Source organism: Mesocricetus auratus, unplaced genomic scaffold (assembly GCF_017639785.1).
Source record: "Mesocricetus auratus isolate SY011 unplaced genomic scaffold, BCM_Maur_2.0 Super-Scaffold_100010, whole genome shotgun sequence".
Lineage (NCBI taxonomy): Eukaryota > Metazoa > Chordata > Mammalia > Rodentia > Cricetidae > Mesocricetus > Mesocricetus auratus.
The window spans coordinates 4703943-4717167 of NW_024429194.1; the positions used below are offsets into that span (position 1 = coordinate 4703943).

General features: G+C 49.1%; 1 protein-coding gene across 3 annotated transcripts in view; it reads left to right on the forward strand.

Annotated features, from left to right (window-relative positions):
* Arhgap28 (Rho GTPase activating protein 28) overlaps positions 1 to 13225 on the forward strand; it is a 153426-nt gene that overhangs the window by 128942 nt on the left and 11259 nt on the right. For all 3 annotated transcript variants that reach the window (XM_040752888.1, XM_040752890.1, XM_040752889.1), the window contains exons 11-16: positions 449 to 611; positions 4628 to 4710; positions 7995 to 8192; positions 8799 to 8912; positions 11195 to 11248; positions 13006 to 13130. In XM_040752888.1, coding sequence (XP_040608822.1) covers positions 449 to 611; positions 4628 to 4710; positions 7995 to 8192; positions 8799 to 8912; positions 11195 to 11248; positions 13006 to 13130 — 737 coding nt within the window. The remainder of the gene's footprint in view (positions 1 to 448; positions 612 to 4627; positions 4711 to 7994; positions 8193 to 8798; positions 8913 to 11194; positions 11249 to 13005; positions 13131 to 13225) is intronic.

Here is a 13225-nt window from a genome sequence, read left to right on the forward strand (position 1 = left end):
GTGAAGTCAGAGTTACTTTATTAGGACATTTCTCATTCCATATGCGAAAGAGCGGACAGACATGCGTTCATGGTCTGACTTACAAGCAGAAGGGTTATGACAAAGAGAAAATGGCGGTTTTGTCAAAATTGAGCAAAGCATTTATCGTGTGGGGGCTGTGGTGTCCCACTAAAACCGCAAAAAAAAAAAAATGAAGCTACGGACTCAGCTAATAACTTTTAGATTTGTGCAGAATTAGCAAATTGTTTCAAGATGACGGAAATGCTTCCAAAAAGTGAATTCACAAGCAGGTGTTTCAGCTCTTAGCCCCGCGGGAAGGTTTAAGGTGTTAGCAGTTGCCTGGCCATCTAGCTGCAAGAGCACGGCTCGTGTGGCAACCATGGGGACGGAGGGCCGCATGGCGTTCGGCACCATCGAGGGCTGACCGTCTGTCTCCCTTGCTTTGCAGCAGTACCGCGAAGAGCTGGACGCCAGATTCAACGCTGACAAATTCAGATGGGACAAGATGTGTCACAGAGAAGCTGCGGTGATGTTGAAAGCTTTCTTCAGAGAACTCCCCACCTCCCTCTTCCCCGTGGAGTACATCCCGGCCTTCATCACTCTGATGGAAAGTAGGTGACCAAGTTAAACGCAATGGGACAGGGACAGAAGGCTGGTGCGGTGTGTGAGCCACCGAGTCGTCCACAGTGAAGTGTGTTACAGCGAGAGCTGCCGAGTGCCTTTTCCTGTGGACACCGGGGTGAATCACCATGTACAGCAGGCACCCCTGGGTTTGCATCTCTAAACCTGATAGATGTTCCTTTTTTTTTTTTTTTCCAGTCCTGGAATTTCCAATTGATGCTTTTAAATATTTTAATTTGCCTGTTGAGGGCAAATTGTATGCATTAAAAAAAAACTGTTTTTGAGACCTGCTTTGAAACCTTGTCTGCTAGTGCCCGCCCCCCAGGGTCATCTCCTGATCCTGGTCTTCTCTGAGAATGGGTACACGCTCTTCTTTGTATATGAAGTTGGTTTAGATTTTGTTCTGGGTGTTGGGTCTGACTGCTGTGCTTAAAGAGGTCATTTGCTTGGTGGGACCAAAGATGCCACCAGTCTCTGGTACAGCATCTCAGCATTTGGTGTGTGTGTGTGTGTGTGTGTCTGTGTGTCTCTGTGTGAGTGTGTGTGTGTGTGGATGTGTCTGTGTGTGTCTGTGTGTGTATGTGTCTGTGTGTGTGTCTATGTGTGTCTGTGTGTGTCTGTGTGTGTGTCTGTGTCTGTGTCTGTGTGTCTGTGTGTGTCTGTGTGTGTGTCTGTGTCTCTGTGTGAGTGTGTGTGTATGTCTGTGTGTGGGTGTCTGTGTGTGTGAGTGAGTGTGTGTGTCTGTGTGTGTGAGTGAGTGTGTATGTGTGTGTCTGTGTGTGTGTCTGTGTCTGTGTCTGTGTGTCTGTGTGTGTCTGTGTGTGTGTCTGTGTCTCTGTGTGAGTGTGTGTGTATGTCTGTGTGTGGGTGTCTGTGTGTGTGAGTGAGTGTGTGTGTCTGTGTGTGTGAGTGAGTGTGTATGTGTGTGCCAGAGGTTGACTTCAGGCACCCTTCTCTGTCCCTCTCCACTTCTCATTTGTTGTTTCTGTCTAACACAGTATCTCTGCCTGGACCTGAAGCTCACATTACGCCCACACTGGCTGGCCAGAGAGCCCCGCGAATCTGCCTGCCTCCATCCCTAGCATTAAGGTTATAAGTGTTTGTCACCAAACCAAGCTTTTGATGTAGGTGGAGGGCATCCAAACCTGGGTGCTCACGTTTGCCTAGGCAGCCAGCCTTCCAGTTGGGTTTCCACCCTTTGTTTTGTGCCTCGAGAATTGGTATGGCTTCTTCTAGAAGCAGAGCCTCATCTCTCTGCATCTCGCCGCCCCATAACATTCCACGGTCCAGTGTCTGACCAGACAGTGCAGGATTATCTACTTATCTGTGCACTGAGTCTTTTGTCATCTTAACACTGCATGGACTACTGATGTCCGGAAAAGTGGGCCACTTGCCCTGCCTTGAGTTTGCTGGTCTCTCCGGTCCTGTTCCCTCTCCTCAACTCTGGTGGTTGCTAATGCTTTTCCGAGACTGTCATTGTCACCTGTAGGACCACACGTCGGCCAGATACTGTGCCATGCCGCATTTTCCTGTTTTAGGAAACACGTTCGTAACACTGGTTCCCCTGGAAAATGAGCACCACAAACTAGTTCCCTCCTTCTTCTGTGTTTATAGTCACCAAACCCCTGCATAGTGGATCTGTGTGTCACTGAAGTGTGAATTTATGTAAGGGGGACCCAAGCCGCCCACACCAGAGCTACTCAGAACTGCTGGGCAGAGGGCGCCAGCAGGAAGGCGTTTGCTTTTGTAAGCATTAAGGACCTGGTTTCAACCCAGAGTCGGTGTAAACACCCTGGCATGGTGTGCCCTCGTGCAATCCTGGTGGTGGAAAGATTGGGGATACAGATGGGCTGGGCCCGAAAGCACATTGGCCAGATAGTCTACCTAACCTGGGAAAGTTCCAGGCCAATTAAAGGTCCTGTCTTAGTGAAAGGTGGAGGACACTGAGGGACAACACTGGAGGTTGTCCTCCAATCTCCACACATGAACGTGCATGCACGTGTAAGCTCACACACGCACACACACAGGCACACACACACAGGTACGCACACAGACACACACACATACGTGCACTTGTGCACGTGCATACACACAGGAATCTAAGCTCCCTTCCCACCATCATTCCCCACTGCAATCGAGACTGAAAACCAGCCTGAGAGAGTCCACAGAGTCACGTATGCTTCTCCGTGGAACTCAGAGAGAGGGAAAGGCCAGTGATTGCTTTCATACGGCCAGCTCTGCCAGAAGCTCAGAGCAATGGCCCATGACCAGTGGGGAGATGATTGTCTTTTTCTGCAGCCTGAAGGAAGCACACATTGCAATGGGATTTTGTGTGTGTGTGTGAGTGAAGAGGAAGCCATGAACATATCTGTGCGCACGAGCCTGTGTTGGAACTACGTTCTTCATACGCATGCGGGGGTTGAGAAAGCACAGATTAGCTACCACTCACGCAGCCATTGGCGCTTTTCAGTCTCAGCCTCCCCATTGCTGGTTGAGCGTAGGACTAGGTAGTTCATCCGCCGGACGTAGGTAGTTCCAGGAAGAGTGTAGTGAATTTCTAGGGAAATAACAACCACCTCTGGAGAAAGACAGATCCATGCAAGCATGTGCGAAATGAGTTAGCCACAACCTTTCAGCAGGCAAGTGTGCGGCCAGGTTCTGTCCATAAGATGCAGATGTGAAATCTGCCCAGTTAGACGTACAGTTATAAAGGAGGCTTTGCCATGTTCTGAGACGGAAGGAAGGGTTGCCACTCCTACCCTTGGGCCTGCTTCTGTTGTCTTTCTCTCTGGGGCGTTCAGGGTCTGATTGCATATGAGGGAAGGCTCTCAGCCTCCGTTCATACAGGAAACCAGTGTCCCGTCTGTGCTTGGCACTGGACAGTGTCTTCATAGGCCCTGCTACTTATGCACACTCACAGCCATGTACGTTAGCCTTTTCCATGTTATTCTAGGCCTATGGTTCGTCCTTTTTAAAGGCTACCTAAAATCAAGCGGATTTTGCTGGTCACATCTGCGGGTGTGCCCCCACACGCTCCCACACAGGGGGTGTACACTTGTCACCAGCTCCCCAACTCCAGCACTCGCAATTTCCGCTGTTGCAGTAGGTTCTCGCTTGAAGTTTGCGCTGCTGTGACGCCCAGTGCTCTTAGGAGCAGTCGATGGCCTGCAGCCACAGACTGTGAATTGACTGGAGGGGTGCCCTTCAGCTTGAGATCTCCCCCAGGGCTCCAGAGCATCCTGCCTCCCGCAGACACTTGCAGGAGAGGATACAGAGAGGTGAAGGAAAGCCTGCAATGGACTCTTAAATTTCCAGCCTGGATGCTAACCCTCTGGCGCCATCTTGTGTCAGTCGGGAATTAAAATCTCCACACTCTCCAAAACCAGCTAGTGACCTCTCCTAAATGTCTATGTGAGATAGGGAATAAATAGCATTGGTCATAAAACCAACGTGCCCACACATGAGGTGACGACTGTGTCTAGGTACCGACCCAAACATTGTGCGCACATTAACTTACTTCATCCTCATGCCAGCCCTATGAGCCGCATAAGGTTTTATAGATGGCAGAATGGAAGCAAAAAGAGTTAAATGACTTAGCTCTGAATGCAGGTTCGACTCTGGGCCTAGAGCATGCATCCTTAGTCGCTATACGCTGCTGCATCCTTGAGTGCAGCATTAGTTTGCTCTCGGATTGATATTTGCCTTCTGTTTGTGGAGTAAGGCTAGGTGTGTGGACACTCTTTGGGAAGGAAACTGTCATATAAATCTCAAATTATCTAAAGCATCTTCTTGGCTACCGGCCTATAAACAGGCATCACGGGACTGAAAGGGGGTGACAGACTGGGGCTCCTGTCCAAATGAGCAAATTAGCATTGTTGCGCTCCCAGCCTGAGTCCTTCTCACTCAGCTGACAGGGCCCTCCTGCGCCACCAGATGCCAGCGCGATTGCTGTCAGAACACATCAGCGTGGTGTCACGCGTGTGACTATTTCTGCTTTCTCGTTTAGGAGGGCCCCACATCAAAGTGCAGTTTCAAGCGCTGCACCTCATGGTCATGGCCCTGCCTGACGCCAACAGGGACACAGCCCAGGTAAGTGGCATTGACCGACCTCATAATCTGTCACGGGGCCCACCTGGGGACAGGGGAAGTGTGACAACTCACGGGGCCATCTGTGGGGTGCCACCCCACTGCCTTGCATACTTCCAGTGTCGTTGTGTTGAGGGAGACACAAAGAATGGAAATTCTAGAGGACTCTCTCTGGACATTAACATTTTAGTCCCCTCCGCTCAGTTGGGGTGCACCGGGTGTCTGAACAGACACCAGGATGAAGGGTGGGGAACGGGAAAGATGAAGATGAGAGGATATGGCTACTCTGACCTGGCTCCGTAGTCAGTGAGAAGGGTTAGCTCCTCTACCGTCCCGTGACTTCTCCCAGCTGGTGGGATGGTACTGATGGGCCTCTGTGCAGGGTGGGCATCTCAGACCACTGGGCTGCCAGATTTCTAACACGGCTCTGCCCTGGGACATATACACGCAGTACAGTTTAAGCAGTCTGAGGTCTTAGGAGGTTAGATGTAGAGTCTGACCACTTTCCAGAGTGGAAAGACAAAGCCCAGAGAAGGGGCTGCTCTGCTGACAGGCGACAGGGCCCCTGGCATCCGTAGCTCTCTTCCCTTCCTCTCAAATCCGGTCTTTGTCGTGTGTCAGTAAAATGTGAGCTTCTCTTGCTGTTTTGGGGCTGAGTGAGACATGAGCTGAAGGAGCCCTTGACGTTGAGGCCAGCCAAGAGGATGCAGAGAGCAACGAAGTCAGATTGCTTTCTGTCTACATGGTTTTGGGGGTGGGGGAGGTAGATACCTTTCCCCACTGGGCGGGAACACTTCTGTCGATTTACAAACAGGTGGCACATGCCTGCAACCCTAGCCTTGGGATTGCTGAGAAATCCCAGGCCCACGTGGTCTACATGGCTGGACCTGGTTATCCTAGCCTGTCGCCACATCATAAAACACAGCATTGCCTTACATCCTCAATGCAAGGGTAGGGGCCGGCAAAAGCATGGAATATCAGTTTTTAATATCTTTCGGTATTTTTCTGATTTGTTTTTGGGCATTGCCTAAACAATGCTGTTTTATCACAAAGCCCATCCAATACCAGATGTGTTAGTGAAAATGTCGTCAACCTTTTCATGTGCCCGAGGATGTAACAATTAACAAGTAATTCTGCACGCTCCTAATAAAAAGTCCCAGAGAAAACCTGTGGGATGAGGCTCACTTACCTACATGCACATGCAAGCACAGTCTTCCCGCTCTAGTATGCCTGGAGCCGCTAGCTGTGGAGAAGGCAGCAACACGTCTGGAGAATGGATTTCTTTAATTCAGACCCTCGGCGCCAGCATTTAACTGACGGATGCTGGGCGGAGCTCTTCATTCCTTCCCACCCTGATTTCCTACCTGTGCAACAGTTATAATAGCTTCTGCCTCGTAGGGTTTAGACAGCTAATGAGTGGAGGAAAACAAGTGTGAGTCACTGAGAATAATGCCTGAGTCAGAGTAAACACTCAAATAAGTGTTAACTAGTACTGTTATACACAGCGCGAATAAGGAAAAACCCAGATACAGAGAGTGGGGTTAAAGCTGAAGACCAGAGAAGCAGAGAGGCCAGAGGGTTCTCTCCTCTACCAATGCTCAGACCGAAGGGGCGATCTACCGAACTGCAAACTGCTTCCAACTGCACTGAGAATGCAATGCCTTCCTGTCTCCTCCTGCCTTATATTCTTCTCTCCGCCCACCCATATCCCTTCCTGTCTCCACCTTCCTAGTGCTGGGATTAAAGTTGTGAGCTCTGTTTCTCTTTTAGACTGATTCACTCTCATGTAGCCCTGGGTGGCCTTGAACTCACAGAGATCCATCTGCCTCTGTCGCCCGAGTGCTAGGATTAACGGTGTGTGCCACCACTGCCTGGCCGCTGTGGTTATGGCTAGCCTTGCACTTTGATCTTCAGGCAAAGCTTTCTTAGATCATAAACAAAACCATTGCCAAAGTTACATGTTAGACATTTCGTAATCAAAATGACCATGAGATGTCTCAGTCAATAAAGTGCTCCATATGGAATAATGAGAACCTGAGTTTGGATCCCCCATTAGCCACGGGAAAGTCACTGCGACAGTGCGTATCTATAATCCTGCCACTATGGAGGAAGGAACAGGAGTACTCCAGAGGCTTGCTGGCCTGCCACACTAGCTACAGTAGCAACCTTCAGCTTCAGTGAGAGATACTGTGTCAAAAAATAAAATAAGTCTGCCAGAGTTCAATCCCCAGATCCCACAGACACAGACAGGACAGGACAGACTCTCAAGGGTTGTTCTCTGACCGACCTCCACATGTGTTCTGTAATGCGTGCATGCCTATTTACACACACAAGCTGATACATGTACACACACACACACACACACACACACACACACACACACACACACACTGGTAGAATCCAGCCTTGAGAGAGCAAAGCAATTCCCTCTGGGTGAAGGGCCAAAGTGCACTTTAAAAATTACCACGCTCCTCTCTTTCTTCTAATGCTTGCAAAAGATGCACACAAACACTTGCTGGGCCAGGGGAAGATTCCATAATTACAAAAAGCAATCAGAAGAGCCAGGCACGGTGCTGCATGCATGTGATGCCAGCACTCGGGAAGCCGAGGCAGGGGGATCACAAGTTGGAGGCCGTTTTGAGCAAGAAAACAGCAGGAAGATGATACATCTAAAGCGATGTTTTAAAACCTCCAGCTGCATTTGTGTTTGTACCGAGTATGAAGAGGCTTCTGTTGTTTAAATGGTTTTTCATTTCTCAAGGAAATGGTAAACTCGCATTGGCAACAGTGCTTTCAGTTAAGGGGGGCGGCTTACCTAGAGAATTCGTTTTCTTCCTTCACAACGAAACTGCATTTTATTTTGCTTGGGCTGCAGTGTTTGCTCTCCCGGGTTGATGTTTAATTTCAACATTTGTCAAGCTTGTTTAGGATAAAGAGTAAGTCTATTATCTGTAGACTCCATGGTAATAAGCCCTAAGAAGGGAATTACGTTATGAAGCAGGCAGTTGAATTAACTGCTCACTTTTCTTCTGCTAAGCAACTTAAAGGGACACAGAACACATTTGTTCATACTTGCCTGCTGACACTTTCCCAGCAACACAGTGAAGGGGTTCTGGGGATGAATGGCCACCATCTGGGAAGCCTGTTGGTGATTCACAATAGAGTGACACGGTCCCCCTGTGTCTTGTTAGTGGTTCATAGTAGGGTGACACTGTTCTCCTGTCCCTTGTTAGTGGTTCACAGTAGAGTGACTTGGTAGGGTGACACTGTCCCCCGTCTCCTGTTAGGCTCTGATGACATTCTTCAATAAAGTGATCGCCAATGAGTCGAAGAACCGCATGAGCCTGTGGAACATTTCTACGGTGATGGCGCCAAACCTGTTCTTCAGCAGAAGCAAACACTCTGACTACGAAGAGCTGCTGCTAGCCAACACCGCAGCCCACATCATCCGCCTGATGCTGAAGTACCAGAAAATCCTGTGGAAGGTGAGTGACAGCTCTATATGGCTGTCGAGTGTCCCTACGAAATATGCCAGCCGAGGGGAGCCTTAAATGCCCCGGGGGACAAGAAACTCTTGGAGACAAAATGAGAATAAAATGAGTCACGGTTGCTTGTGGAATCCTTGCTCGGCCAGCCTTCCCCAGCCACGGGTTATTCAGCTCTGGAATTAACCAACCGTAACTCCGACTCTCTTCCCCAAATTTTTGTGTCTGTACTGAACAGTCGTGTCATTAGGCCCTAAATAAATACAATAAAACCGCGCCTTACACGGCGTTTGCATTGGATTAGATATTGTGAATCATAGAAAGGTGATTTGAAGTATAGTGGGGGATTCATGGAGGTTATGTGCAAACCTAAGGGGTTCCTGGAACCAACTCCCCTTGGAGATAACAGTACCTTCTTTAAACGGGTTCTACGTGTTCTAAGCATGATGGAAATCCTCATCACCACTTTTCTAATCTCAGTGACAAATGTCACAGCTCCCGCTCCAAGATAACGGGGCGTTAAAGGCAGTCTCCACAAACAAAGGCTGACTCTACCAGGGTGCTCTGTGCAGGGTTTCCCTCCAGTCAAGCCCCTTTCTCCCGCAGGTCCCTTCCTTCTTGATCACCCAAGTAAGAAGGATGAACGAAGCCACCATGCTGCTGAAGAAGCAGCTCCCGAGCGTGAAGAAACTGCTCAGGAGGAAGACCCTGGAGCGGGAGGTGAGAGCATCAGCAGAGCGAGGGTGGACCCCAGCAGGGTAAAGGATACATCCCAGCAGGGTAAAGGATACATGCAGCTCATAGATACCCTTATTGCAATGTCTGCATCACCCTTATTGACATGACATAGGTGATGTCTTCTTGGAGAAAACCAACCTTGTTTTCTGTGCTGGGGATCAAACTGTGCAGATGCTAGGCAGCCACGCCATTAGGAAGCCACACTCACAGCCAGGACCAGCAGGTTTGTTCATTTGAAGGGTTTTTTTGGATGAAGACCAACATCCAGACATCCTTCAAGACAGTTTCTTTAGAAACTATTGAAACTGTGTTATTCAGCAGTTTGAATGTGTGTGGCTGGTCTTTTTTTTTTTTTTTTTTTTTGACCGTGTAATAACTTTTACTAAAGACTAGACACTCTTGAGTATTATAGTATGGCCACTTCATAAATCGGATCCACAGGGCTCAGGCCACAGCTTAGTGATAGAGAGCTTGCATGAGGACTTGGGTGTAATCTCCAGAAGCAGCGCGCGCACACACACACACACACCTCCCCCCCCACACACACACACGCACACACACACAAAACAAAACAACAGAGCTCCTCCCCTCTAGCTTGTCCGCCTGGTCTTCCTATGCTCGTCTATGGATGTGCACGTGGCCCTCTGACTCCCAGAAACACGTGAGTGCCAGCATTTTCAGTTACGTAGTATTTCCACAGCTGTTACCCATTACAGTAGATAACCAGGCACACAACTCTTGCCTACAAATGTTCACAGCGTTGTGCCCACAGTTCTGACAAGTTCCAAGACAGGTAACGTACAGGCAGGCCAATAGAGTTCCCGGGATAAGTCACAAGTAGTTGGAATTCTTGGCAAGCGAGGCTCATCCTTTTGTCCACACGTCCAGGATGCAGGCAGCGACAAGCCCCGGGTACAGGTGCAGGCTGTTCGTCTCCAGTCTTAGGCTGCGCTGAGGATCGGGTGTGGGGAGAGGGGAAGTGATGGGAGGGTTGTAGGTGGCAGGCCACTGTGAGCTACCTGCTGAGGCCAAGGTTAGCCGCATCCTGAGACCCTGCCTCAAAGCAAAACAACAGCAACCATAGAACTCCGCACAGCCTGCTGGTCTCTGGCGGTGCAGCCGGTTTCATCCTCTTACAGGCTGCCGGTGGTCCCTAGAAGGCGCGGGGTCCTGTCCTCATGCTCTCCCGTTCTCTCACAGCCTGCTGGTCTCAGGCAGTGCATACCGGCACACCACGTCCCAGGCTCCGAAGATGCAACAGGCCCCGTCCTCATGCTCTCCCTTGAGTGCACTCTTAGACTGGACTCTGACAGGTCCAGACTCTCTTGCCCTTGTCATATTCATCCTGGGAGGTTTAGTGACAGGAAGGATGATATGGCATGGAGTTAAAGCCAGGGGCTTTAGAAGGGCCTAGTTCACTTCAGTTCCTACTTTGAGCCTTGGCGTGCTTGGCGTGGGGAATTCCGGACTGGGGATGGCGTCTGCTTCACGGTCTTGTCATTGGGATGGATTCTCACGGTGTGTGTGAGATGCGTTGTAAGCTCTGTGGTGTGGTAGGAATGCCGGCTGTTAGAAGGATTTGATGGTCTACGGGAGCAAGCGCCGAAAGACAGGACGCTTTGATTCCCTTGTGCCAGGCCATGCTTTAATGTTTCCATTGGAATAAAGAAGTAACTAACAAGTTACAAACTCTGAGTCATTGATAAGAGCTAGTGGGGCGTCTCAGCCTGAAAACCCCGAGTTCAGTCCTGGGGACCCACACGGTGGAGGGAGGGAACTGACTCCCCAAAACTGTCCTGCAGCCCGCACAAACACACACATGGCCAATCAGTCACTCAGTAAGTAAATGAATGTGATGGAAACATGGAAAGGCTGTAGAATAAAATGTTGTCGCTGCCGACTTCCTCTCTGGGAGAAAACAACACTGAAGGTAGGATGCATGTCCACTGAAGCTCACGCAGCTGTGTGCAACCAGCTGCTTTGTGCTCGTTTGGGCCGCCTAGATGGGCGAACCCCACACGGCACCCCGTTGGTTTGCCTTATGACTTGAGCGTCAGCGAGTAAACCAGTATATATGTGTCATTGCTTTTCGTGGTCGAAATATGTTTTATTTGTAGATGAGGGACTGTGGGGGGGTCAAAGGGCACGCACACTTTATAACTTGATAAGAGCCCAACTATTTTCCACAAGGATTACACCAGCCAGAAGCAGCCTGTGTTTACAATCCCGGGGTTAATCTGAAAGACAGAATATGTTTTCTTTAGGTTTCAAGCCCCAAGACCTCAAAGGTACCACAGAAGTCACCTTCAAGAAGAATGGTAAGAATGGGTTTTCTTTCCAGCTAATGTAGTGTGTGTGTGTGTGTGTGTGTGTGTGTGTGTGTGTGTGTGTGTGTGTGTGCAGGGTATGCTGGGAACTGAACAGAGGGCACCGTGTACACTAGGCAAGTGGAGAAGCTTCTAGCACTTCTGTCACGGTTCATCCCTGACATCTCACTGTGTAGCCAAGGCTGGCCTCAAACTAAAGCCCTCTTGCCCCCGTGAGCCGAATACCCTGATCAGAGGCATGTGCCACCGTGTCCAGCCCCCATAACTACTAACTCCCTATGACTCTGTGACCACATCCACTACGTCCTTGGGCCTCAGTCTGTCCTTCAAGCTTGTTCTTTCCAGTTTGCACAGGAAGCAATGACACGGGAGCTTCCGCTGATGACTCGGGTGCATGGTTAGGTAAATGTACAGAGGTCAGAAGGAAGGACACCAAAGCTATGCAGTCCGATCTGTTAAGAGGCCCGATGCTGGGGGATGACCACGGGCATCTGGGAGCTGAGAGGAAAAGGTCCTGAGTCTCTGGAGAGGGTGTTGGGAATGTGGTGCTGACTGTAGTAAGCCATGGTCTCTGCCTTCGCTAACCCAGCTCCAAACCCTCCCGCGTTGACTCCCTGGTGTAGTTCTTGATGCTGATATTAGGAGCTAATGTAAGAACTGACGCAATTTTAAAATACTCAGCTTTAGTTTCCTGGGGCTACCATAACAACATACCACAGATAGGGTGGCGGAGACAATAGAGATTTATTTATAGTCTTCTGATTTTGGAAGTTAAAATCTGAGTTATAGCATCCGTAGAGTTGGCTTCCTCTGAGCACTCTGAGGAAAAGATAAATCTGGTCTCTTGCACTAGCCTTAGGTGATGCCAGCAGATGTATCCCCCTAGTCTCTGCTCTTGCCTTCCTGTGGTGTATCACTGTGTGTCCTGTCTGTCTATATCACTGTCTTCCTGTGGTGTCTCACTGTGTGTCCTGTCTGTCTATATCACTGTCTTCCTGTGATGTCTCACTGTGTGTCCTGTGCCTGTTCTTTTCTCCTTAGGACACAGGTCTCACCAGAGGAAGATATTTTGGATTTACTTCATCATTACTACTCACTCTAGTCTTGAGCTTATTTCCAAAGAGGGGTGACAGTCTGAGGTTCTGGGGGTTAATTCTTCAGTATATTATTCCAAGAGACCAGTTAACACGGTGTTCTAAGATATACATAGTGTCAGTTCACACATGTGTGTACACATATGTGTGTATGTGTTTGTGTGTGTGTTTATGTATAAATCTTAAAATAAGGTTTTTAGGATATTGTTCAATAAAGATACTGATAAATATTAGATGTACATGTAAAGATAAATATCATTAGATATATATATACACATATATATTGTTCACTGAAGATACTGATAAGTATTTCACTAGATACATTTGTGTGTGTATATATATATGTATGTATTAATTAATGTAGGTTTTTAGGATATTGTCCATTAAAGGTACTGATAAATATCACTGGATACTTTCTTCTCTGTGATCCCAAAGCATTTGGGTGAGGCCTAAGTGTAAAGAGCGTACACTCACTCCCAGGTCGGGTGTAGTCACTGGTCTTCTGGCAGAGCAGGAAGGCCTTGTCCACTCTGGTCGAGTACTGGTCGTGCGGATGTGCACTCCTCATTCTGAATGTCCCTCGCGATTTCCACCTCGCGAGTGCAGTCGTTGAAGCCAGGTTTGACAGTGTTTTTGCTCTCCCCTCGTTGGCAGTCTGACGTGCCAGAAGGCGTCATAAGGGTCCACGCTCCACTTCTGTCCAAAGTGTCAATGGCCATTCAGCTCAACAGTCAGACCAAAGCCAAAGACATCCTGGCGAAGTTTCAGTATGAGAACAGGTGAGTGCGCCGGCCTGAAGGTAGCGTGCGGTGCGGAAGATGCACTTTAGCAGGTGGGGCACTCCTCTCCTGCAGCTGCGGCTTTGGGATTTGAC